The 27689-nt window shown below is 37.4% G+C and overlaps 2 protein-coding genes across 2 annotated transcripts; both read right to left on the reverse strand.

The window, feature by feature from the left end:
- Positions 1–989: 989 nt before the first annotated feature.
- LOC145212165 (protein ECT2-like) lies at positions 990–11500 on the reverse strand. The gene is made up of 12 exons (XM_080080206.1): positions 11365–11500; positions 10754–10916; positions 9831–9965; positions 8412–8619; positions 6083–6185; positions 5471–5677; positions 4491–4680; positions 4057–4202; positions 3497–3682; positions 3028–3151; positions 2553–2710; positions 990–1870 (listed from the first exon to the last, which is right to left on the reverse strand). Exons 1-12 carry the CDS (start codon positions 11422–11424, stop codon positions 1808–1810), a joined length of 1743 nt encoding a protein of 580 aa, XP_079936332.1. The 5' UTR covers positions 11425–11500; the 3' UTR covers positions 990–1807.
- A 1362-nt stretch (positions 11501–12862) lies between these two features.
- On the reverse strand, positions 12863–24882 carry LOC145212164 (CD166 antigen homolog). The gene is made up of 20 exons (XM_080080205.1): positions 24776–24882; positions 21817–21912; positions 21309–21460; positions 20893–21001; positions 20352–20480; positions 19476–19508; positions 18939–19030; positions 18804–18872; positions 18397–18460; positions 18021–18129; positions 17513–17643; positions 17135–17272; positions 16756–16866; positions 16339–16458; positions 15831–15992; positions 15474–15500; positions 15010–15120; positions 14536–14622; positions 14045–14094; positions 12863–13630 (listed from the first exon to the last, which is right to left on the reverse strand). The coding sequence occupies exons 1-20, from the start codon at positions 24816–24818 to the stop codon at positions 13628–13630; spliced, it is 1836 nt and encodes a 611-aa protein (XP_079936331.1). The 5' UTR covers positions 24819–24882; the 3' UTR covers positions 12863–13627.
- Positions 24883–27689: the final 2807 nt, after the last annotated feature.

The raw sequence follows: 27689 nt of genomic DNA on the forward strand, positions 1-27689 counted from the left end.
TAATTATTTTACTTTCTAGTCTACAAGTAAACGGCATTTCTTTGCAGGGTTAATAGAATTCAAGACAAGACATCTTCATCGACTCAAGTTTGCTGGGCAAGAAAACGATAACTCCACAGAATCCGCTAAATGGCGCACAGTCTTTCATGTCGCTCAAGTTACTTGCTCGGGGAAATGCCAGCGGTCGAAACCGGATTCAAACCCACAACGTTGTGAACACGAGGCGGTTGCGCTAAGCTAGGGTTACCATATTTGGGTTGACCAAATTCCGGACAATTTTCATCAAATACCTTTCACGAAACCAAACTGGCTTCACATATCATTTCATAGAACCATGGATCCATTACCGCACAGAAAACTGAAAACCTATCCGCTTAAAACATCGTTGTTTGCTGAAATAAGGGAAAAACCAAGCAGTCGGTTTCGGATATTATCATGGTAAGGCATTTCCGACATTGCTATAATCACCCAGCAAGGCAATTTCGGCCACCTTAAGAACTTGTAGGCTACTTGCTACTAAATTCTGGACGTCAGGAGTGTGTTTAAAAATTATTTCCAGACACAGATTTGACGCCAGAAGTCGCCAAACAATCGGAAACTTTCAGACTCTTGTAGGAGCGAAACGGTTGAATGCAAGTAAACACCGCAATTGTGGTGCTGCGATTTTGCCCGGCGAAATAAATGTTGTCATATGTCAACAAAACTTTTCCACTAAATAAATTGTATGATGAGCTGCGAAATCCCCTCAAGACAGATTTACAGCTTTAACTCTTGTTTGCGAAAAAAAACTTGCATAAAATGTGGTGCGCCAAAATTTTTCTACTTTCAACTTTATGATTGGTGTTACCCAATTGCTATAAGTTACCCATCTAACAAAAGTGATGTGGATTTATTGGAATTTAGAAAGAACACTTGCATTCAACATTTTTGGTGCCTGATACTTTGTTTTGACGTTTATCTCCGTCACTTGATGAAAGTGCTGATATCTGTTGTTGGATTTTGCGTGTTGTTTATTTCGTGGAATATAATAAAGCGCGTGCAACTACTGAAAAAATACTCACTGCATTAAATGTACAGAAACAAAATTAAAATCGTCAGCGGTCTGATCGACACTAAACTGGTGTTAGTTCAGCAAGCGCCAAACAACGGGTTCAACACGCCGAGAAAGGAACAGCAAACAGTTGTTGTCTGTAACTGATAAAGTAGTGGCTTCAGACTTGAAGAAACTGCATCGGCGAATTAAAAGTACGTGATTAATACTGAACATGCAACGTTGATATATCAGAGCACAAACGAAGGGATTACAACATATGCCATAAAACCGATAGTTCTGATTGTTGTGGTACTTTTCATGGCAGCAATAGTTTTTGATGAGGTATTTGTGGGAACATTGTTAACGTCATGGAATTATTTCCATCCTTGCAACATTTGTGTAAACTTAAGGGCGTTTTGCTTCATGCAACAAAAACTTTTACAGAATGATTGCAATATTCATGTAATCCAGTGGTGGGGTTCAGCCGGTTCGCACTGGTTATGTAAATTAAAACCGTCTCACGACACATTTTATGAGATCAGCGAACCGGTTAGCATTACTGGTTACTGTCAATGGACTTTTGTAACAGAACCAGCTAAAAAATATGACTTTTGTGATCCGGCTGACAAAAATTTAAATCCCACCACTGGTTGTAATCTGATTAAACCAAAATGTGCGTTGTGCCAACAATCATGAGCAACAAGTAAATATTGCACCAAACTGAAAACAGCTGAAATTTTCACTTGAATTATCATTTGCCAGAAACTGAAGTAATTAATCAGCCTTGTGTTTCCCTTTCAATTTTTTGTACAGTTTTGTTCCTTTCTTGACAAAATTCTGTAAAACAAAATTTGTTTATTGCGGAAAACTTTTCTATGCTGATGCTCAACAGGCATTGAAACCTTGTTTACATTTACCAGTTGTTACTATAGATCAGGGGTGGCCAAACTTTTTTACCAGAGGGCCAAATTTGCAACTGTCTTGCCACTGGAGGGCCGGATTAAATGAGATTTACGTAAAATTTATACAGGCTATGTTAGCTACTTACGCCATGGTTGGCAGACTGTTCTAAAAATAACGCTGCAAGGGCATTTATTCTAAAAATAACAACGCTTGCCACAAGCTACTGCTAGTAGCAGCCAGCGCTGTTGCACTGCTTGTTCACAGTGGTAAATATGGTGCTTGAAAAAAAACCAGGCAAGGTGTTTGGCGGGCCGGATGAAACAGGACTGGGGGCCGGATGCGGCCGTAGTTTGGCCATCACTGCTATAGATCCATATTTCCCACATTTCCCACATTGTCTGGAATAACTTTTCACGCAATATTAATGAAACATAGGACATTTTTTGCTGTAAACAAACTTCTAGGGTCCTGTGGCTTACTCGAAAAGCTAACTAAAAGTTAAGTGAACAGTTTTATGATTACTTCAGCAGATACCACATATTGATTGTGAAAAGAAATGAAATGATTAAATGAGGATATCTATTTTCTTAAATTAAACCAAAAGACTCAATTTTACCACTAGTTCTGAAGTGTCCATCTTTTTCACAACATCTTCAATATTGTTAAGATTTTTGATTTGTGTAATCTGGCTGCCTAAAGATTGAATCCATTTTGACTTGAATGTTCTGTCGTCAAGAATTTGCAAAACACAGAATTTTTCTTCAGTTGGATTTGCTGAAATTGATTTGCAAAGTATTGGTTTGCACAATAACATGTAAGTATAGGCGCCTAACAGGAGATATGCCAGATATGCCTTTTGGTCCAATTTTTTGTAAAAAACAAGATGTTACCGCACACAAACATGTATTGATTTGTAACAGTAGCAGAAGGGCCTTGTGATAGAATTGTGCTGTGTGAAGCTAAAATACTGCAAGCTTTAATTTGGTCTCACAATGTATATTGGCAGGAAACATATTCGCTATTTCATGACCTCATATAATAAGGCATACCCAAAAAAACTCAAAAGTCGGCGCATGTAGTCATTATGTTACCTGAACTCTCGTAGATTGAGCTTCCTGTGGTTATGTACTTCACAGCAAACATATTCCTCGTCTCTTCAGAATCACAAATATCAAATATTCTGATGATGTTTTCCAGGGGAAGCATTTCTACATGCTAAAAACAAATAAAACCACGTAGTAAAACAGAAAGATTGTCATTTTATACATTCCATGTGTTATTTAATGGTTTTCTATGCACACTAATTGTCTACCTAACATGATTGTTTTTACAAGCAAAACCAAGTAGGTCCCGATTACTGTTTAAAATTTCAGTCCATTAGGGCTTGTATTTCTGACCTAAAGGACTGACAAATGTAAAAACAATAATTTCAAAGTAAAATGGTGAATCCAACTAAAAGCTACAAAATAATATATAACACACTGTACAATGCACCAATTAACAAAGCATGAAACGCCTGCATCATGTACTTTAGTCAGTAGAGGCAAATAATAAATTTACTTTTAACAACGGAGCTGACTTTCCATGCGATCGATTTCTCCACTTTGCAATCTCTAAAACATCGGTGAGCAAATACAAAGCAAGTCGTTCTCCCACCCGATAAAAACCATCGGTGAGTGTCGTAACGTCGATTCTCGTCATAAACATCCTGTTGGAAGATACGACCTCCACCGGGCATCCATCAACCTATGGCAAGGTCAAATATTTTCACATAAGCACAATATTGTCATAATACACCTTAAGAAAAGGCAAAACAGTGATCAGCTAAAGCTAAACCAGCCAGTATTGGGTACCACTGCATCTGTTAAATGCTTATGTTCTGTTCAGATCAATTGCTTTGGTATTTGGTATTTTATAAAATGTAAATATATGAAACATACATTTTTTTCAGTAAGTTTTTTGAAGGTATATCGCAGATGATAAAAGGGTTAATATTCAACTAATAATTTTTTTTTAACTATTTTAAGAAAATGCAACATCTAGTTTGCAGCAAGCAGGTTTGATTTTAGAAATAAAGTACAAATACAGAAACAGCATGTTTTCATCCCAATTGTTTCTACCTCATAAACGATGTCAACCATTTTCATTTTCCCCTCCGTTTTTCGTTTGTCTTCATTAATATGCGACAAAACTTTCTTGAGCACTTCGCCTGCCTCTGATAACTTCTGGTGGTCCCCGATATATTCTGGTGTCCGACGTCGCAAATCTGAAGATAAAAGTATTTCGTGCATTTCATTTACTTTCTTTTCTGTCCATTACAGCTTTTTATTTATTGCTTCACAATTATTTCTGTCGGCCAGGTTACAAAGTAAAGTTAGTAACAAATAAAGTTTTAACAGAAACAATTTTTTGGACATAGAAAACTCAAAGCTCAAAATATTTTGAAAATTTCGCAAGTTACGAACACAACAAGATACAACTTCAGCACTTACTTTATTTAAATGCCTGTAAAACTCTACTACAAAACATAGTATAAAGTGGAATAACATCGTACCATTAATAAGAAGTGAAATACTGGGAAGGCGTTGGACCGGTCGGATCAGGAGTGCGTCAAGAGGTTGTTTCAAACTTTGGGGTTCATTGAAACAATCTTTAAGAAATTTGTCGAGATCTGGATTTGACTTCTGTCGTTTAAGCAGAGTTTCTTTACCCATGTCAAAAAAGTTGACATACGGAGGGTAGACCTAAAACAAAACAGAGAAATACAACTTGATACTGGCTGTTATTTCCATTTCATATGTTGACAAGTACAATCACTACCGGATGAGGAAAACGTTCTCAACAGATTAAATTTAATTTTACCTCACTTTACATCTCTTGTGCATTTTAGTAAATTCGCAATAACCAACATGAGACACTTAGGAACACTATACACGGACTTGGAGAGTGATTTATTTCAAAACATAACTGCCAAAGAACTTGTGTATGCAACAGAGACCTGTACTGGATGACAATAGAAATTGTTAAAACATCTGCATGATTTATTCTTTATACACCAGTTATTTGGCAGTTATGTTTTCGATTAAACAACATAAACAGCTTTAAATAAAAAAAATCTTGGTTTATCCAACATAAGTTTAAAGCAAAGGTATTACTAATATGATATACAGCAATATAGCTCTCTATCATTTTTAGAAAAATTTAGAGTGAAACTATTATTGCCCTTGATGTGACAAACATACTAAGCTTATAAAATCCAACCAACATGTCCTCTTTCAGGCAATTTAACAATAAATTGATAAAAATATTCTTGTAGCAAAAGTGTAACAACATCTCAGATTGTTTTGAGGAAACATTTCAAAATTTAAAAGCTTGAAAAACAAATCAAACAGAAGTTGCAGAGTGAAAGAAGTTTGTTGGCAACCTAACAGTTGCATCAGATGTCAAACAGACTTTCCACAGATAGAATGCAAATTGTGCAACACACAACACGTTTGTAACTCCTGAATTATTCATGAAGTTTTAAAGCCAAACCTTCATTAGTTGATCCTCGTATTTAATGATAATGTTTGCAATGCAACACTCCTCGTCCCAGTTGTCAAACAAACTGCTCAAATCATGGTGTATGGACGAATGAAGCGCCGCTATGTCCGTGATTCCACCAAATGCTGACCGAATATCCTCAGGTGCCAGTAGGGGGCGCCCTTCTGAAACCATTTTTTCCAACGGTTCTTTGTAAACCTATAAATATGTTTTGAAGAAAGATTAATCACGTGATTAAGATTAGAGGCCCAATCATTGGTTATCACACAGTGTTTTTATTGCGTTGAGACGTGCTTGCGATTAATTATTTTTTCGCTTGTTTATCGTGCACTGTACCAAGCGCATTCAGTGTTACTTACCCTGATGAAGGCGACCTGTATAGGAAGTCGAAACTATGATCAAAAATACATTTACCAGAAGAGCTCTATAAACTTGATATTAGGCCTGGCAGCAATAGCTTATATACAGGTTATTATTTATTCTGTCATTCACAGTTGCCAGCTTAGCAAGCTTAGCAAGCTTTACATGTTCAATATCTGCAAGTTGTATTTTATTGTTTTCAAGTGAATATTGTGTCAATTGTTCACACAAGGTAAACCTTACTTTAATTATTGTGTTCAGATTTCTGAGGTAGCTGGTTTCCGTCTGCAGAAGTTCCATGGCTGTGCGACGACGTTTTGACGGAATGTCATCGTCTGATATTGTGCTGTGAAACAGAAAAACATTTCAACATACATTGGAATTACACAGAGATGTGAGGGTCGACACATGCACGCTCTCATACAGCGCTTCAAAATCTGACTTTCACACACAAACATGTATTAAACAGCAAACCCAATTTAAAAAAAATGTTTTGATAAAATTATTATCTATACCAGACAAATTGATTTATAGGACAGGGTTTACCTTAATATTTAAACACAAGCACTGTTTTTCACCCAGCAAAGTAACTGGGTCTAGAGTAATTGTGGTAGATTAGTAACAGTTAATATATTCGAGGCATATTTTTATATGACACCACGACTTAATCATGTTCTTGGGAAATATCATCCATTGAAGTTTTGTCAATCCAATAAATATAATTTTCCGACATGGGCTGTGCAAAAAAAGTTTAAACATTCCCAAACCAATGATAAGTGCATCAATGCGTTTCAAAATAATATTATTATATTTTGTTATTTAAGATTTTAAATAACAACGTTGGGCTTTGAGTTTGAGCTATTGGTTGCACACATTAATGTTGCTACATCAAGTGACGTCATATTTTGCGTCCGCCACTTTGCATTTTTGTCTGCACAACTCTGCACCTATAGATATGAAGTAAGTGGGTTTGTGTGGACCTGTCTGTTCACACAACTGATTAATACGACTAATAACAAACAACTACTTGACCTGGTAATCGTTAAAGTGTCGAAATTACTAAATATGTCGCGGGAGGAATCAGTTCCCCAGGTTGAAGGGTTACTGGGTTGACCTTCAAATGACCCAAGTAGGGGTTCTTCCTCCTACAAACACACAGACTATCTGTGAATCATGAAGAACCTTTCTACATACTACAAGTCCACCAAATCACCTCATCTTTGCTTTTAAGACATGGGCACAAATTGTAGCAGCAGTTTCCCATTAAATCGATCACACCATTTTACTTTGTGTAACTATAGCAACTTGTTGTTCATGACTTTGACTGCTCTGACACAAACTGTTTGTGGTCCTTCAAATTAATAACTTCCTGCTTATGCTGATGCTATTTCCGTTAAACAGACATAACAAATAAACACAAACAGCTTGGAGCACAAAAAAATGCTGGATTATTACAACTGGTGCTGCACTATAATTAAAACTGTTGAGACATGCAGTGGGAAATACAGTGGAAGGCAGATTGAGAGCTAATGCAAACAATGATCTATAAAAGTATTTGGCAGGATGTCCAGCATAGGGAGGAACACCTATGAAAATCTTATACCATATGCCATAAGCTGCAGATTATAAAGAAAACCGATCAAAATAACACAAACTAACCACTATAATTTCACTGCAAACAACAAAAACTCCATAACTGCCCTGCAGCACACTTAACCAACAACCAGCTTTCATACTCTGCTACACGTTGCATGTGCTTTAACACACAGCAGTTTTAATATTTCCTTTCTTCACATTCAGTCACATGATTACATACTAGGGACTAATTACAATACAAGACTAATCTAAATGTCTGATATTTACTGCAGTTATGTGAAGGATTAGCATCAGCGATAAATGTCAGTGGCTGAATTCAACATAAAGCAAAACTGATGTCCTGTAGTTTTGTTCCCCATTTTCGCTCAAGAAATGAAAACAGGAAGTATTTGTGAAAAAATGAAAGAACGTGATTGATTGCACCAGACAAGTGGTCATGTGCCACAAAAATCACCCACACTGGTGTCACATGGCAACTGGAGATGTCTAATTGTTTGATAACTTATGAAAATTGGTGGTTTAAACAGAGATGCAAATCATATCTAAGTAAACTCAAAGAGATCTATATGTTTGTTGTATTGAGTGTTACTTAAGTTCCTTACATGTTTAACAAATGTCACACATAGGGCATGTGGCAACGGTGGTGAACATAAAGTTTATTTCACATTCAGTTTATATTGGGCAGAAATTCTTGTATGTAAAACTCAACCAAACAACTTGTTTAGGTGGGCACAATAAAACTAATAGTTATTGAAATAAAAGTTTTAGTCAAAACAACATGTTTATAGCAACAAAAACACATGAAAAGAGACTTAATGTTTGAGGTATATAGTATAGTGTGTAAGGTATATGGTAAGCTGCAGTTTGTAAAACACTTTTGCAAGTAGAGTTATACTGGGTTTATTATAGCTGCAAACATACTCTGCCAGCTTGGTTCATCGAGCAAACAAAATCTCACCAATGCAAAATAACCCACCTTGATCTGGAACTCCTGTTGTCATCTGAATTTCTGTCCGATCTTCTTTGAGCCTTTTGTCGCATCAAACTCCTACCGGTGCTATGGGAATTTGCGTCAATGGCAGAAACAACAGTTGCAGCAAAATTTATCATTAATCCAAGTTTGTAAATTCTTGAAAAGGTGCTGATCGGCCCCGGCAGAATAAACCGAATTGTGCTGGTAATAACTGCAAACAAACATTTTTAAAGATTAAACTACTTTAAATAATCCCTTCAAGGCCAGTTAAAGTGAGCATCAGAGGTTTATTGGTGTCATTAAGTGCAACACATACACAATCTAGCAGTGAGGCACCAACTTTCTGTATCATAAGATCTGCATTTTATGATGTGTTGGTTTTTGTTTAAACCATTTAAAAAAATTAAAATTTGTGGTCTCTACAAAACAAAACCTTATCAAATTGCCATGTAGTTCATACATTCAAAATGTAAAAGGTATATATATATATATATATGTATATATATACACAGTGTTTTACAACTACCATTTCACACAAACTCTTTGACAAGTTTAAAAAAAATAAAATTTAATCAAGACAAGTAAACTAAAGAGAACATGTATTATTACACACTTATAAATCATATTTTGCAGCTGTACGATGTAGTTATTGTAATGCCTAGCCCAGGTGCGAGGCCATCAGTCAGCTTGACCATCATGTTGATGTATGCACACACATTTGGCTGTGTTTCAGGGGCCTTTGGATTAACCCTTGGTTCATTTGGTATTAACTGTCACTCTATAGTGTGCTACAGTGAACTAAAAGTGTTACACCTTTATCCGAAACAGACGGAGCATTGTGTGTTAGAAGGTGTGGGAAGACATTAAGCAGAGGCCGTTTGTAAACCAATAAATCACTTCCATTGCCCTCGTGGGAATAGAGTATCTGGTACAGCAGAGTTTAAACACATATTTGAATCTAGTTAATAATCACAGGGCTGATTGGGATTAAATTTCAAACAACAAATAAGTAACACCTTGTGAACAACTGTTTAAAATTCATTACATGTTGTACTTTTTACTTACACAGTCTGTACACACAAAACAAATAAATTTTGGGTGAAAGCATAAAAAATAGATAAATCTAACCAAAGGCCACATAAAGGTTTGAAACACTATTTATACAATGCACCAGCCAACAAACTATGAAACTTCCGGATCATGTGGTAAGTAGATGAGGCTGCTTTTAACATTTTGGGAGCCTGTGCATCATAATGAGTCAGTTTAAAAAAGTTGAAAGCTCTTTTTAGACCAAACAGGTAGAACAAAAAACAGATAAATTGAGTGTAGTGTCATAAGAGCATCGAGCAAAGACAGTTTGTTTGGTAATTTTACACTTCAGGAAATTTTCACTTAAATTATAAAAATGATAAAAAAACTTACGTGATATCGTCAAAAACTTTGTGATGTAAGGTGGCAGACTTTGCCCATCGTATCGGTCAGTCATCCTCTGTACAGTGTCAGGCATGTATTGTTCCATCAAAATCAGCACCAATGTTGAAATCAAACCCAGTCGTGCTAAATTACAACAACATACATCAGCTACTGAACTTAAGTGTGGCATCACAAGCTGTTGTGTATGATCAGTTTGTTGTGTATGATCAGTTTCTAAGACATGATTTTCCCTGATTTAGAGTGTTTGGTATATTAGTTAGTTTAAAACACTGTGGAGGATTACACTTTATGAAGTCTCACAGCACCATTCCGTGTCTGCAGCAGGTAAAAACACATAAATTGTCTGTTTTTTGGAGAGTTTTTGCGGAAATTTGGTTCTAACAATTTATTTTAAACTTTCTAGTAAAATTCACGTTAAAACTTTAGTTTATAAAAGTCGAGAATTTATGTAGTTTTCTCTATACCGGCTGTGTTACACAAAAGACACAACAAGGCATCCATGAGGGAAATAGAGGCTCAATGACGGAACAATAGGTTGAACCACTTGTGTTTCGGATAGACCTTGATATATATGCCCCCCCCCCCCCCCCCCCATTTATCAGCACATGAAACAAAGTATAGAATGGAGGTGGCTCTTAATAATGCGCTACAACAGTGACAGTGGTATTATAGTTTCCTTTACAATACATGCAGCTGTGTGATAGCTGATCATTATAATAAAACCAAATTAGTAAAAATGAAGAAGATTTGAAACACAGTGGCCAATAGTGCAAACACTTTCGCACTAAGTATTGCAATATTGCTCATAATTTAAATTTATTTTTTGTAAACTTTCACGAGACAACTATTCAATTGACAAATGTAAAACAGACACACAATGGGTAAAAAATAGAAAACTTTTTCATCCTTACCGGCAATGTTGCAGAGTGAATGTAGATGTTTAAATATTGTGCCAATAAGCCATGTTTGGGCGTCGGGAATAAAGTTACCAGCTGAGCATAGATGAAGAAACAGACTAGCACCAGAAAGAAGAGCAATCACAAATTGTGTCTGCGTTACCCCCATTTTTAAAACCTGTAAACGAAAACTAACATGCAGCATATACAATTTTAGTTGAAGAAGAACAATTTTACTTTCACGTTAACAATGCAATGCGCCAATCCCAAAACAACCCTGTATAAGCCACTGTGGCAATAAAAGATTGCAAGCCGCGGCTTATATTGTTTTTTAGCTGCCGTTTGTGCGGCTTATAATCGAGGGTGGCTTACAATCGAGGGTGGCTTATAATCGAGGGTGGCTTACATTTTAATTTTATACCATAATTATTTCTACACTTTTATTTGGGGTTCAAAACTTGTATACATGTACAGATTATGCGTCGATATACGTTCTGATGGGTACAGTTATCAACGTAACTAACAGGTTTGGGCAAATATTTATACCGTATAACAACAGAAAGGTGTATTAGGAAACAATAGTATCAAAATTTCCAGCGTGTGGCTTACAATCGAGGGCAGCTTACTTTTGAGTAAATACGGTAATGCACAGATCGAGCTGAACATTCTGAATGACCATCAATCATAACTGTTTATGACGTCATCGTCTATATTGTGACGTTTGTGGTACCTGTTTTTTCGCATTGTTTTCACATAATAGACCTACTAAAAGTTTATGTATGCTGGTCAGTGGTCATACTCTTTCCAACCCTCACAAAATCTGTTTGGTGGCGCTTCAAAATCAAAAGTTTACGAAAATAGTTTTATTTACGTCACGGTCGCCAGCACATATGTTTCATTATGTTCACGTCTGCACAAACTCGTCTATACGGGTGTAGTATTCAGTATTGTAGTGCACCCCTACAGCCTGGACTGGACTAGTGCTATGCTGTACAACGTTTATCTAAATCTAAACCTGGCGAATTTAGAGTCTTAGACGGTAAAACTGGAACCCAATTTGTTTACAAACTAGGGAAATGTGACTGACTGACTGTCTGTTTGTTTGTTTCCAGGCCAGAAAACAAGATTTCACAAAATTTACATTTTCTAACTTGTCTTGTTTTATTTGCACTCGATTCCGGAAGTTCACACCGATTCAAGTTTATTTTTTGCAAAATATCACGACCACCTATTTACAGTTCACACGTTTACACGATTGAAAGCCGCCCTCGTTTGGAAGACGCATGTTCAGATGTTAGATAATATTGTTTCATTAATACATCTTTCTGTTGTTGTGTATTATAACTGTTTGCCCATATTTGTCCCGTCGATAACTATAACTGTACCCAGCAAAACGTATGTCTACGTATAATCTGTACATGCGAACTAACTTTAAACTCGAATTACGCAAAAAGCATAAGTGTGTAAATAGTATCGGTATGATATTAAAATGTAAGCCACCCACGATTATTAGCAGCACAAACGTTAGGGTAATTATAAGTCGCGGCTTACAATCGAATAAATGGGGTATTCGAATCTTCACCACATGTTGCGCATGCCTAGATCCTATATAGATCGGTAATTCTAAACATTCTAATCTATGCTATGCGAAGTGTAGACTCATTTGGGAATTTTCACTACAATAAGACGCCTGCCTCTACTGCTTAATCACATGCGAAACTACATTTGCTTAATCGTTTTCTCCAAAGTTTACATGAAGACTTTGGTTTCATCAAGTACCGCATCGCGTCGACTCTGGCCTACTACTTTATTTGTGTCAAAAGATTTTGTTGATTAATTTTTATTATTACACGTTTGCGACGAAACATTCTAAATCAAACTGCCGAGCAAGCCCTGCTATAGAAGTAATAAATAAGAGTTTTTGTAGAGCGCATAATCGATCCTCGCGACCGCCATGTTGAAAAAGACTTAACGTATGTAAATGTAGTGTAAGACAAACGCTTAAAGTTACACAACTGCAAGAATAAACTTGTTCACGTAATTATCATATTAACAACTTCGCAAAGGCAAGGCAGTGATGAGTCTAAGCAACGTATTTAACCTGCAATCTACCAAATTCATGCATTGATTCCTGTGCTTGTATTTGTAACTCGTCAATTGCCGTCTCAATTAAATTCATGTTAGCATTCTACGTCACAGTTATAATTGTGACATCACGAAAGTGTTGTTAATACATAACCGGTAAATAATTGGCACAAGAATGAATGATTGTTACGTTGCAATGTCAATATAGTAGCTGAACAAGTAAAAAGTTAATTACAGACTCCAGAATATTTCAGTGCAATAATGCGAACAACTTCATTGTGTAAAACATACAGAAACATGTGTTAGCTCACAATCGTATGCATTGTGATGTAATAACGGCATGAGAAGGCCTAGAGTGTGTATGATGTCACAATGATGCAATTAGTGACATGTGCGCGTTTTTATCAAACAAATGTACAAATTCGCAAGAAATTCAAAAGTTTTCTGGAAAATAACTTTGAAACTTTGTAGGACGCCCACTAGCGGCTACCATAGGTAAATTTTGACGAAAAAACGTTTGATTCCTTTGCGTGTAAGTAACAAAAATAAGAAAAGACGATAAAACAATATTTACATCAAAATAAATGGCATCTGAATTCACCAAATGATGGGTTAGTTATTTGTACCACCCAGAAAATATTTGGGCATCTAAACAAGTTTTTCGGCGACCGTGAAAAACTTTCCTATGATTTGAATGCATAGGTTTTAGGCGGGAAAATAGCTTGGCGAACACGTGGAGGGAAGAATGGGTTTTGCTCGCTAAATCGGTTCCCGCCTTTTTACATTCAGTTGTTCCAATTCCATTCACTAAAAACAAAAAGTATTTGTAATGCTGAATGGACTCTTTGATCAAAATACATTTTACTAGAAATATTCATTTGGGATTATACATATTTTCAATTATTATTGTGTTTCAGTCTGTCGTTTAATGTCTTTAAAAGCTACACATGATAATCAAAGTCAATTAGAAGAAAAATGACTTTAGGTAAAGTGTAAACCTATGCTATGTTTAATCTGTGTTTAAATAAGTCACAAATAATTGCTTAAAAGGAAGTATTTCTAAAATTGGCGGATGTTTAACGAGATTTGAGCCACAATAAAATTTCATAACACCCAAAAAAGGGAAATATAGTTTTTAGAATTATATTTTGGTTAACTGTTCGGTTCCGGACCAAAAACGCTGGAGCGTTACGACATGTTGACAAACGAAAAAAAACTCACCTGGTCATTTCCGTTCATCAGTTTCTCCTCCTCGTTGTCCGGTTTGCGACCTGAAACATATTTGCACTTGTTTAAAATCTCAAAGAGTTCATGCCAAAAACGGGGTTGCTAAATAGCAGGAGACAAAATAGGTTGGAAACAGATCCAAACCAAAATTTTGTCTCCATGAGAAAAACGACCGGTCCCGGTTAAATCATCTACACACCGACGGTTAGATAGAGCCACTAACATAAGAACTAACAGTAGCCAGGTTTGGGCATTTCCGAGCTACTAGGGCTACTAACGGAGCATAGGCGTTTACGGCAACAATAATTGCTGAGTAAGCAATTTGCTGAATTTGGTGACTTAGCCAGTATTGTCACCGTAAACGCCTATGCTCCGTTGCGTCACCTACCGGAAATTCCCAAACCTGGCTGCAGTGAGTTCCTACGTTCGTAGCTCTACGTAGATAAACTTAGTGCAAGCACGCCCACGTGCGGCGAGATACATACCTGATTCAGCATCGTCCGGCGATTCGTCTTTATTGATGTCGACGGCGATATCTTCAGCGTTCTCATCACCTTTCTCATCGCTTTTGCCTGTAAAGATGATCGGGTTAAACACAAACTTTAACTTTTGTTTGCTGGTGCGTCGCAAGTCCAGAAAACGTTTCCAGAGGCGTCGCAACAAAACAAGTTTGAGAACCACTGGATTAAACACAAACCAAATATCGAAAGTAAGTGATTCTCAACCGCGACACTCAGGGCCGCATGAGGTTCTCAACCACTCTTTTGCGGCTCGTATCAAACCTCAGAAAACCACCAAAGCATGCTATGTTAGCTTTCAAGGTAATAATCTTTAGTGATTTTCTCAAGGTTTTGTTTTTTGTGGCTCCCTACACACTTAAAAAACTGCCATTTGGCGCGACAATAAAAAAGTTTGAGAACAAAATATGGAAACCAAATAATTATGCTGCTAGAACTTACAAATAATTCCTTTGTTGTAAAGAACAGCCAAAATTATTGCAACGACCAACAAAGCCACCAGAATCCCGATAATAATTCCCGCAATTGGTGGCGACGATTCTTCTGGGACTTCTAAAAACACAAAGCAAAAAAATATGTTTTCTATAGCTCCAAATTTAACGACATATGATTTTCATGGATTATGGCAACAAGAGTAAGAGTGTTAATCTTATCAACAAAAACTTGAAGGTTGACATAACGACGTGAAAACATGATACTACACACCATGCACGTGTTGTTTTGTTCCAGCCATGATATCAAACATTTAAAATCAATGATTGGGCCACAATGGAGTTTTATGTGACACGAATTTCACCTGGATTTTTAGTTTCCCTTTCACGCAACACTGGGGCCGTGACAGCTAATAATAATAATCACAAACAAATTACAAACACACAACTGCAAATCATGCCACAAAAATTCACCTCCTTCCGTTGGGCTTTGCAATATTGCTTTAATTTAGAATAAAACCATTAGTTTCGAAGTTTGAGAGTTAATTAACAACTTTGTGTATGTTGTGTAAGTAAAAAAAACATAGACTTGTTTGAAATGAAATCAACCGTACAAAAGCAGTTTCCCGATGATTCATGTTCTCTACATCAATATAATCTAAAACCCAATGTATAAAACCCTCGGCCAAATAGAATCGACCGTTGTGTAAGTGGATACTGTTTTTGTCTTAACAATTGTGACCAACTTTCATTTAATTACCACCTGCTAAGTTTGAAATTATCAAATACAAACAACAAGCTAATTAAGTGATATTTCTGAAAGTAGCTCACCGATGCCTTTCAAGTTAAGAGTTTCCTGAGCGATTTGCGAAGGAAGAGCTTCATTACTGGCTTTGCACGTGTACTCAGCTTCTTTGAAGGAGCTGTCCAGAGGTCCCACAGACAAATAGCTTGTGAAACTGTCCTTGTTACTTGAAGAGTTTGATCCCGGCACTAAAAGTTAACAAACGTAGATACATTGTTAAGCATATCAAGTTTTGCCAAAATACAAGACACAAACTTGTCTTGTGTTTTTCTTTCGTATAAAATTTCACCACACATGGTTTAGATCAGTGCTCTTCAACATTTTTTGGTGTGGTGAACCCTTAAAGTTGTTGTGACGAACTCATGTACCCTGTTTACTTAAATGAGGTACAAAGCGATGTGAAAAATCATTATGCATTTCATCATGTCAATTAAACTGAGCGGAGCTCTCAAAAAATGCCTGATTTGCACACCGGTTGAAGAGCACCGATTTACATCTTACTCGAGTTAAACGAAACTTCACAACACAACCTACTTTGTACATCTGATCCGACCCGCATCCAAACAATCTTCGGTCCGGGATTTGAGAGGAAAGTGCAACTGAGCACAGCCATGTCACCCGACTTCTTTACATCACTGCCGTAAAATTCGATTCCTGAGGAAACAGAAGTTTTGTTAAATCAACTGTTGCTGCCAAGCATAATGTATTTACAACTTTGTAGCTCTACCAGCAGTTTTTATTATAACATGCCGACGTTTCGATGTGCCATATGAGACGCCTTCATCAGGGTAATGATATAAATTGAAAACCCAAAGTTGTTATAAAGCAACAAGGGCGATGACACATAAAACACGCAGTGATAGCAAGGTCGTGTACAATACTGCTCGGGTGATAAAAAACATTTTGTTGATGATTTCGTGAACAAATTGTGGTAATGACTTGGGAACTCACCATTTACAGTAACTTGTCTGCTCGAATGCTCTTCGTGTCCGGCTGCGGTGGTTGCTGTGCATTTGTACATCCCACTGTCCATGAAGTCAGCGTCGTTCAATGAATAGGTGGCTGTGAAAATATAAAACTACATGAATATGTTGCAAGGGGGAGATTATGCAGTTATTGTACAACACTGTATTATGTCTCTAGTCTGAAACAGTTTTGTTATTTAAGGAATCTTCCGCAGACAATAGAATGTAAAAATGAAGATTCTTGCTTCTGATCAGTTGAGTTTTAGACTGTTTCATAAGAAACAGGCAAAAAGCATTATAAATCCATTCTTTAACTCAACAGAAATATTGCTTTGTACCTTGTTTTTTACTTTAGTTTATTTTACCTTGTTTGACATTTAAATCGGCACCGTCCTTGCTCCACATGTAGTTGACCTGTTGGTTGGACATCGCATCGCACTGAAGGTTTATGGGGGATCCTTTCCTTACAGTTTCACTTCCAGTGACAGTTGGAGAATCCAGATCTAGAATCAAAGCATTGTGAGGTAATAAAGGGTTGTAGATTAAACTAATTGTGTTACGTTTGCATAACAAAACGTTACATTTGCTATGTTTTATTGCATAGGATCTCCAATACAAGATTAAGTTTGTACCAAACCAACTGTCAGAATGAAAGTATAACAGTACACAGTTTTAAGTGAAATTTTCTAACAAAAAATATACCCCGGAAAAACATTTCAACTTAAATTTCGTGTGAAACTTACAAGCTACTGAAACTGTGTAGGATCCAGTAATCGACTGGCCAAGTCCGTTTCCAGCTGTGCACGTTACAACTTGTCCATCATCTGTCTTCGACACTTTTACCTGATATTCTGAAGTTTGCTGACCACCGAAGCTGGAAAGGATTTAAGGGTTCATAATATGTTTGTGGATGATTCAAAGCAAGCAGGTAAAGCGTGCATTTAACATAATCTGCTAAAAGTCGGAATAAAACTACAATCGCCAGAAGAGCTCTATAAACTTGATATTATGCCTGGCAGCATTAGCTTATTTATAATCTGCTAAGTTTAAAAAGAAAGCAACTTTAAACATTTATCAAAACTAGATTGGGTCGTTGTATTCTCTAAACATCGACATAGCCAGTAATTTTCATGGCTGAACTCATTTTCTACGTAAGGTCAAAGTTAAACATGAATATTTGAAACCAGGGCTCTACAGCGCGCGGACAGTTGGGCGCCCCCTGCTGGTTTGAACCATGTCTGATCAGCTCACTCGGAAATGATGGGATCGGGGTTCCCGTTTGGTGCACACGTCAGAGTGAGTGTGTCTCCGGCTTTGACTGGATTCTTGTCTCCCGTGACAACCACCGATGTGGTGGGATCTGCAACAAAATATGATTTAAACGTTGAAATGTTTTTGTGCAAATTAACTCGCATTACAAACAAAAACATCAAGTTTATACAGCTCTTCTGACAAATGTATTTTAGTTTTTATTCCGACGTTTCGACATCCTCTACAGGTCGTCTTCATTAGGGTAAAGAAGTGTACGTTTGCCAGAAGAGCTCTATAAACTCGATATTATGCCTGATAGCAATAGCTTACATAAACAAAAACAGGTTTAAGTTGAGAAAATACAACAAACCCTTACAAGTGACTCGGATTCGTGGGAAAGAAACGTTCTGGACAAATTCGTTATTGATTCCACTCCTCACCTGAAAATCAAGAAACTCTCTCAGTGTTCAGGTACACAAGACACGGACTAAACAGTAGCTTTAATAAAATCAAATTGCCAGCAATGTAAAAAAAAAAAAATTTCATTTCATTACTGTTTATTACTGGCATCAGCCCTAAAGACGCGTTATATGCACAGAAAAAAACAAGAAACATATCAACTGTGTATATAACGCGCTTGTTCCCGCTTGTACATTATATTTTCACTTACGGCGACAATTGTATTTGTCAAAACGTCTGTTTTATAAAATGATACATCTCTTAGTATTGCGATCAAACAAATAAAACAGTTTGAAACACAAAATTATGACCACGTTTACTCACCACGCAAGAATACTGTGCGTTGTCATCCGCCCCTGTGAGATTAACCAACAGTGTATCCTGAACTTTAATCTGGCAAATATAGAGTAGTCATTATTTCGCTGAACTATCTAGTTTATGACAATATGTTCGACTTACGGTCAACCCGTCAGGTGTTTTGGTGCTTTGTTTTCCTTCAGTAAACCCGGAAAGAAAACCTTGGACCGGAGCGCGTTCAACTTTCATATTTCCTAAATGTTAACACGGATTTTAGACCCGTGTTACAAAGTGTTTTAGCGGTAAAAGCAACTGTATTCAACCCGGAACATGAACCACAACACAACTAATAATTTCATTGTAAACATATTTACTCCACACGGCTTATTCCTGCGTAGCTACAACGAGCATTAAAACATCATGCAGGGTCAAAACCGAATGTTACAAATCGTCAAACTTGAAAAACAAACCTAAACACCTTATAATATCAATGTACGGTTGATTGCACAAAGCGTGCTAGTCAACTCACTACAACAATTCGTTGGAGACAACAGTAGCGCGTTATCTGCCCACAAAAAACACAGCTTTCGAAACAAGAAAAATAATTCCACAATTAAGATATAAAAATAGTTTTAAAGGTCAGTAGGTGGCGACCGAGAGTATTATGACGTAGGTTATGTGCACCGAAGCATGACTCACCGTTTTCGCTGGTTGTTTGCAGAAGTTTGGTTCCTAAGCATTAGAAGTGCGCGGGTTGCAGGGAAAGAAAGAAAGCAAAACATAGGGTTAGTTGCAAGCAGTCACCAGTTTAGTTGAGTGCAAAAGTGAGAAAACATATAAGCAGCTGAACTTGAACCAGTGGTTCCCAAACCCGGGGAGGAATTCCTCACAAGGGAGGAAATTTAAAACTTAAACGGGGGAAATTTACTCCAATTTTTGCATGTGGTTTTTAAACAGACACCTAAGGCCTAATTTAAAATGATCTTTGTATGTTTTGGATCTACTATGCAGTGTATTAGGGAGGAATTCTAAAAAGTTGATTTTTAAAACTTGAGGAGAGGAATTTACTTTAGTATTTACATCTGGTTTGTTAATAGACACTTCAGCTCTGGCAATATAACATGTGAAGTTAATAAAAGACCCAATTTTAAAGGATCTTCTAATGTTTTAGAATCTACTATGTAGTCTATTGGGGAGGAATGGAAATGTTTTGAATTGTAAAGTGAGAGACTCGTCGATAAAGGTTGGGAACCAATGGCTTTAACCGAATCTAAGCGGTTCTACACAAAGTTTGTCAGTATTACAAAACTATCAATGAAAAATCACGTTAAAGGGAGAGTATAGCATGCAAAGTGATTAATACAAAGTGGGTTAGAACTACTTTAACCTAAACTACAGCACAAGGGCAAAAAGCATAAGAACAGAATAAGTTTGCAGAGACAAAAAAATGCTCAGGAAGATTAACAACAAAATTTATCTGAAACATGCACAAAGTTTTGTGCTTCATAACATGTTTAAGTGTCGGGAACCGGTTCCTAGTTTCACATCGATTGAAGATAAATCTTATCAGCAAACCTTTATAGAACTCCAGTATTGGTTCCGGATAGGCAAAATCGCTGACACAATTTCCAATAATCTGATAATCGCCGTTCATCACGAAATTCGTCTTGTCTGGATTCGTGACTGGATCAACTGAGGCCTTTCCTAAAAAATATACAATTTTGTTACTTCATTCATCACAACTACCTATGTCTACTTATTATTAAGTTCTATTTTTATCTTTTTTTGCCATTTTTCCACCGTAACTGGACGCAACGCAACAAACATATTAGGGCACTGATCGTTCTTAACAAAGTTCCGCGGTGGGCATTTACCATTAGGTTGCGAGGATCACGTGGGGTTTTAAGGGTCGGAACGATTCGTTAGCTGGGCTATTTATTACCGAAGTTCTATTTTATCGTTTTTGCCATTTTTCCACCGTATCGTGTAGGCAAGGTAACAAACATAGGTTGCGCGGTTTATGGTGGTTTTTTAAGTTTTCGAAAGTATAATGGTTAACCAATACGTTAGCTGGGCTCATAATCTTTCACGTGCAACTGTCAGTTAAGAAACTCACTCGCAACTATGAAAGTGAGCGAATCTTCAGCGGTCCCTGCAACTCCGAACTCAACTTCGCAACTCAGATGGTTGAAGAGTGCGTTGTCTGCTAAGGTAGTGTTGGGAATCTGGTAAAAAAACAGAAGGTTATAAAAAAAAACTACAGCAGGAGCAGAACCGGTGAGTGGTGGATTTCAGCCGGTTCGCACCGGTTCTATAGAACCGTCTCACGAAATTTTATGAGATCAGCGAACCGGTTAACATTACTGGTTACTGTCAATGGACTTTTTGTCACCGAACCGGCAGAAAAAATATGACTTTTATGATAGAACCGGCTGACTAAAAATTTGAATCCCACCACTGGAACCAATGCACAAGCATGTAAATGCAGCAAAACTAAAATAGTATAAAAAGGTCATGTGACAAAACACTCACGATCAATTCCCCGTTGGGTCCGATCTGTAGATCACGTGACACCGAAGCATCACGTCCAGTCAAATTCTCGTCGCCTTTCTTGAAAATGTAAAGTCTCTTCCTGTCGACTCCGTCCAGCTGGTGCCACCTGATGATCGGAGGAACGGATGTGTCTGGGAAAATAAACATCATTAATTGAAAAACAGGGAAATTACCGCATTCTACGTATATAAGCTTTTGCTGCCAGGCATAATATCATTTTTATAGAGCTCGTCTGGCAATTGTATTTTAATCCGACATTTCGACGTTCTATACATGTCGCCTTCATTAGGGTAAATAACACTGAATGCTTATATATTTACGAACCAAGTTAACAGAGCTTTTCTAGCAATGTAATTTTATTCCGACGTTTCAACGTCCTATACAAGTCGTCTTCATCAGGGTAAATAACACTGAATGCGACTGGTACAGTGCACGAAACTTCAGCAAGTTGCAAAGTGTTTGAGCAAGAAAACGTTTAAACACTCACCGAGCGAGGTAACATAGTCACAAGGCACAGTTGCAGTCTCTCCTTCATAAACTGAAACGTTTTTCAGCATCAGAGTAATATCAGCAGCTTGGCATCCTGCAACAAAAAAGACAAGAATTGTCATTTTAAAACCAACAAAAGTTTTTTAAGTGATACACTGTTGTGAATTTAAATCTGTAACTTAATGCTTTTTTTATTTTTTGCTAATTTGTTTGTATTTGCTATTTGATGTATTTATATTTCAATGCTATTTGTGGCGATTGCTTCGCACGGAATAACATTAAGGCTAATCTACACATTGTGTTTATTTTCAGTAGAACGCAACAGCAGGTTGTGTATATTTCATTGTGGTGTTTATATTATCAGAGAAGTCCTTTGTATTGTGTTCGACCAGAATGTTGTTTAGTTCGTGGCATCAATACAGATACAGGAACGCACAAAGCGACTTAATTTAAAAAACAAATACCTCAGGGAATAGTTTAAATGCAAATGAAAAAATCAATTTGTCAAATATAGATTGGGTAGGTTGCATCAGACAAGCTACAGAGGGGAAAAATATCGATTGTTGGTTATCAATTATTTAAGTCTGCGCAAAACGTTCGCGCCCAGACCACATGTGACGTAGAATTATCTTCGCTCCTGTTTTAATTCGCATTTGAAGGAATGCAGGAAATATACGTGGCGCTAAAACTGAATTATCAAAACAGGGGGCAAATATCTAGCATTGTCCGAAGAATAATTTGTTTGTTGCATCATATCGCAGTCCAACTGCAAGTTCAAATAAATAATTCAGATACACTGGGACTGTGATGTCATAATATGATGACACAATGCATTGCGCCCCAATTTTCCCTTGCGACAAACAACGGATGAATAAATTTCATCATCGATTTGTTTCATCAACAAAACGAAAGAGGTCAGATTGTAACATTGATTGTTCAACCATACGTCACAATGGCTAACGCGATCAGGTCAATTTTACATGGAATTAATTAATCGCTACATGCATTATTTCGTCACGAAAGAGGCCATTGTTTCACTCAATCCCCCAGTGGAGCGATTAATTCTAGAACAGATGTTAAATCAGCCAGATTGTCCCATCAACAGTTGTCTGGGACGTAAAAAGCGTTGTGCCAACTAACAATCGATATACTGTTTCATCACAATGCTGGGATAGCCATCAATTCATGGTGTTCAACATATTTTGCTATATCACCCCATAATATTAAAATCTAGATTTAATTCAAGATGTATAGATTAAATTTTAAATATTTTGTTTAAATTTGTTTAAGCGCCGATGACGAAACAATTAAGAACACAAATACCATTTTTTAACTTTAGATCTTTCTCATTGTTGTTTTAATTGTGTAACAATTGGAAATTTGATGTCACAATGAACCGGAAGTCTATGTTAAATTCAGCATAATCGTTGCACGCGTTTCAATGGAATAATAAGTTTTTGCAACAATCAAACTCTCGGCACACTAAAAAGCATTGGGAGTTATTTAACGTGGTCCGTTCCACTTCACTGCTTTATGTAAACAATCTGCTTCACAGAGCTGGTTCCGCTTCATTGCGCATGTTTTATTTGACCGTAAAGTTTTATTAGAGAAGCAATTTCCTCATACATTTTTGTCCTGGTACGAATTTACCGTAGAAAGCATTGTTGGCTCTCATGGTTGGGCCGTCGTAGACACAATTCTCGTCCAAACAAGCGATTTAAGCAACAAACAACAAACAGGGCAACTCAGGAATTCAGTTTTGCGCAATCCGGTGCGCCTGAGGCAAGTAACGTCCACAGCGGCATGGTAGTTAACTTGATCGACTCTCGCAACGTAATCCCGCTTGTTTAACAATTCAGGCATTCCAAACTACCAACTAGCATTGTTACGTCACATTCAAAGGCTGCTACGACTTTCATTCACAAACTTCCGATATTTCACCTGACAGGATGTTTCCTGAAGATTTTTTGTGGGAACAAATATTTGCATCTCAATTTTACTATTATGACGTCAGAATCAAACTACAGGCGACAGGAAACCGATTGTTACGTCACCGCTTTGTTAACAATCCCGTCAATGGCCATTGTTTACAACGGAAACCGACACGAGTCACACGATAAGGAACTTCACGACCAAATAAAAATCGATTCGATATCTAACAATTCGATCCGTCAATTTGTTTGTGACGTCACATTGCATCTGTTACGTTGTTATTGTCACAAAGGCACCGGCTTCCCGCGTCTTTGAATTAGCAAACTAACGTGAAAGTTCTTCGCAGTAGGTTAAGTCAATTCGCACTTTGATGACCAAACAATTGTAATTGTGTCGTCACACACGCGACTGTTTCGTCATATCTAACAAATACGGGCTTGTACGTTTGCGACAAATCTACATTGGATGATATCTTGCAGCCAGGAAAGTTAAAAGTCATTGAAAAACCCTAAAAACTGGCTGGTTGGTTTCAGGCTGTGGTGGAGCAACTGGTTGTTTAACTCACAGAGTTTAATCTGGCGCAGACTGCTGTGGAGTGGAACAGCACCGTGGTACGTTCGCGCATCACTTTCGCGATCCATCAAACAAGAGGTTTAAGTGAATCCTGTAATAGCCCGAAGGCAGAATGCGGAACATGCTTACACCGTTGTGGGACGTTTTCAATTCTGGCCGAAACGTGAGGAAAATGTTTCCACCACACTTTGTAGTATGCACGAGGCGGTTGTTTGTTACAGGAACGTATAGTTGCATTCACTGCAGCGTATCGTTCTAGTTGAGTGCGCTCCACAGGCAAGCGCACAACGCGTGGAACATTCCAATGCTCGGTGCGGGCGATAAGAAAACACAACCACCACTCCCAGCACGGTTCGCGAACACAGTGTGTGAGGAGGATGTGAGGGACTGTTTCAAGTCGGTTTGCAACAATCCCATCTAAATCATATAATATTAGAAACACAACAACTTACCGATGACGCAAATAGCAGCAACGATCAAAAATCTTCCAATCATGATGAATATTTTAACAAACAAACTATTTTGCAAAAACTTAACACCTGTTGAAATAAGAAATTGTGATTTAAAAAGTGTTAATAGTTCCTAAAAACAAGTGTTTGGTGTACAATCATTTCTGGCAAGAAACTGATGATTCAATTGAAACTCGATTCACTTAATCCCTTTCTCACATACGATTTCATGTAACACTGGTTGATGACTTGTTTGATCAAAACAGCGTTACAACATTGAACAATCTTTATGATGTCATAGCGAAAATGAAATTGTAGAAACAGTTAAACATAAGACAACTATGACTCGACAATGCAAACATCGAAAACCTGTTAAAAAAATCGTTGCTTGGTTGAAATGAAAATCGAAAATGGACATTTTCCACGATAAATTTAAGGCTTCCCCGAAACAGCTATGAGGTCACAAATAGATATTGGTAAAAAATTAAAACACAATATTTTAACCTAGTGTTGAAATCTTGTTTTACAACAAATGAACAAATTCAATCAGGTTTAAATTCATTGTTAGGTGATAATTGAAGCGGGTCGGTGAACTGTTGACCTTTGTGTAACTTAATGACCCACTTCGCACTTTGGTCACAAGAACTGGAAAGTCGTTACACAGCGGGACGACTTAGCCTAGTTTCAGGGGGAGTGGGGGAACGTTGCAACACCTTGAACCGATTCAGCATGGCATGGAAGGCTTGTGACTGAGTGGGCTGGATGAAACTTCGTCCCACACACAACCGACGCCACAAACCCACCATTTAACTGTCTTTGTCCGATGTTCTGCTTACTGTGTGTTTTGGAACTTTACAAGCGCGCGAAAAATCTTTCACAATACGTCATTGTAACGTAACAAGTAGAGTATAAAGGGTTTACTTCTCGAATTGCAGGATAACGCGTCGCGCGCGCTTTCACACCAACTTGATTATTTCGTCACAAGATTTGCAACGTGGTTTGAGAACATTTTAAAGGAGAATCTGTAATTTCGATTTTTAACTTATGCGCAGATAAATACCGGATTGCGAGGTCACTATTAAAGGTATTGTTTAATTTATGACATCACTATTAATGCTATTGTTTAATGTATGACGTCACTATTAAAGGTATTGTTTAATTTATGACGTCACTATCAATGGTATTGTTTGAAGTTATTACCAAACGCAATCAGCGAGGCGTGACAAGTAACCAGCTGCTGGAACAATCCCTGTGGAATATTAAACAACCGAATCGATTGTGACGTAATAACCACACAACACGAGGCATCTGTCTGTCAACAATCGCCAATTTTGCTCTGAAACAAATTTTACCCTTACAGCTGAACGAATTATAATTACTAAATTTGAAGTGTCCTTCATGATCTATGTTGTCATAATGTTGTCTGTCCAATCCGTTGTTTCAAAGCCGCGGTGCAACCAGTGGTGGGATTCAAATTTTTTGTCAGCCGGTTCTACCACAAAAGTCATGTTTTTCAGCCGGTTCTGTTACAAAACGTCCATTGACAGTAACCAGTAATGCTAACCGGTTCGCTGATCTCATAAAATTTCATGAGACGGTTCTATAGAACCGAGGCGAACCGGTTGAATCCCACCACTGGGTACAACCACCAGCAAACAACATTTACGATCGGTTAGAAATTTTGGAATTGTTGAAAATCCCGCGCAAAATTCACTTTATTTCCCGAATAAAAGTGGAATTCCAAATATTGACATTTAGTTAGGAATGTTAGCTGGGCGATCTTTGTCAACAAACTTATCTCAGTTAATCGGTGTTTACTATCTGCGATGTGGCCGCGAAATGTAGGTCGCACTTATCAACGAAAACTTTCTACAACCACAAAAAGCTTTCAAACAAATTGAATGACAAACTTTAATTTAAGTTGTAAATTATTTGAACGAAATCTGAAACAACACGTCAATCGCTGCAGAGCTAAAAACTTGTTTAAATAAAAAGTTTTAAAACAAAATTCCCTTCATAGATTCAAAACAAGTTTGGTAAAAATTTTAACATTTGTCGGCAAATATCGAAACATGAGAAGTTAGAAACCACGAAAGTGATGAAAACAAAATTCCGGACAAACCAATGCAACGGAATCTATGTTGTCTGTCTTTTTAACTAAATTCACCTTTTTAACTTTCTAAAACTACAACATTATCACAATATTGCCAAAACTCAGTTTACACAGTCTGGTTGTTAGTATCTAACCTGCCTTCTACCGTCCAAGTATGGGTGCGGTCATCCACACTCTACTCCGACATAATCCCAGCTCAAACCAACTCTAACTTTCTATATCCGCCCCTTCTTCTACCGTGCGCAGTCAAGCGTCCCGTCGATTCGGTCTATTGCACATCACGTCGAACACATGCGCCTGTCACGGAATCTGGTCACTTTTGGATAATTGTAAACTGTGAGTCTGTTAACGTTTTGATAATATTAACAAGTAATTCATATTCCTTGAATAAAATCGCACTGCAACAAAAACTTAGGAACTCTATACTCAGACTTAAAAAGTAATTTAATCATAAACATAACTGCCCAACTACTTGTGTATATAGAATACATCATGCAGACGGTTCAACAATCTCTGATGTGGCAAACAAACAAAAACTACTATGCTACTTTTCAGTTTCCAGGCCCAGAAAAAAAAGAAATTTTCAGAGAAAAATGGAGAGGAGAAAATCGGCGTCACCTCGGGCTGAAAGCGCCTTCGCTACGCAATGATGAGCGCAACAACCTTTAAAGGTGCGATCAGCCAAGCGTAACGATCGGTGACTCAACAGGTAAATGACTGTTACCGAACAATCGCAGTTCTACAAAATCACAAACCACCGATTGTTTGTCGCTTTCTCCTGAAATTCCACAAACCTGATTCAAG

The sequence above is a fragment of the Phallusia mammillata genome, chromosome 2, assembly GCF_965637545.1.
Source record: "Phallusia mammillata chromosome 2, kaPhaMamm4.hap1.1, whole genome shotgun sequence".
Taxonomy (NCBI): Eukaryota; Metazoa; Chordata; class Ascidiacea; order Phlebobranchia; family Ascidiidae; genus Phallusia; species Phallusia mammillata.

Coding starts and splice junctions, on each gene's coding strand:
- LOC145212164 (XM_080080205.1), bottom strand. CDS start 24,818: ATGATTGGAAGATTTTTGATCGTTGCTGCTATTTGCGTCATCG. Junction 21,913..24,775: donor TGCTGCTATTTGCGTCATCG/GTAAGTTGTTGT, acceptor TTTTTGTTGCAG/GATGCCAAGCTGCTGATATT. Junction 16,867..17,134: donor CGATTTAAATGTCAAACAAG/GTAAAATAAACT, acceptor ATATTTTCACAG/CCACCTATTCATTGAACGAC.
- LOC145212165 (XM_080080206.1), bottom strand. CDS start 11,424: ATGATTGATGGTCATTCAGAATGTTCAGCTCGATCTGTGCATTACCGT. Junction 4,681..5,470: donor ACGAGGATCAACTAATGAAG/GTTTGGCTTTAA, acceptor GTTTTGTTTTAG/GTCTACCCTCCGTATGTCAA. Junction 1,871..2,552: donor TGGACACTTCAGAACTAGTG/GTAAAATTGAGT, acceptor TTTGTTTTACAG/AATTTTGTCAAGAAAGGAAC.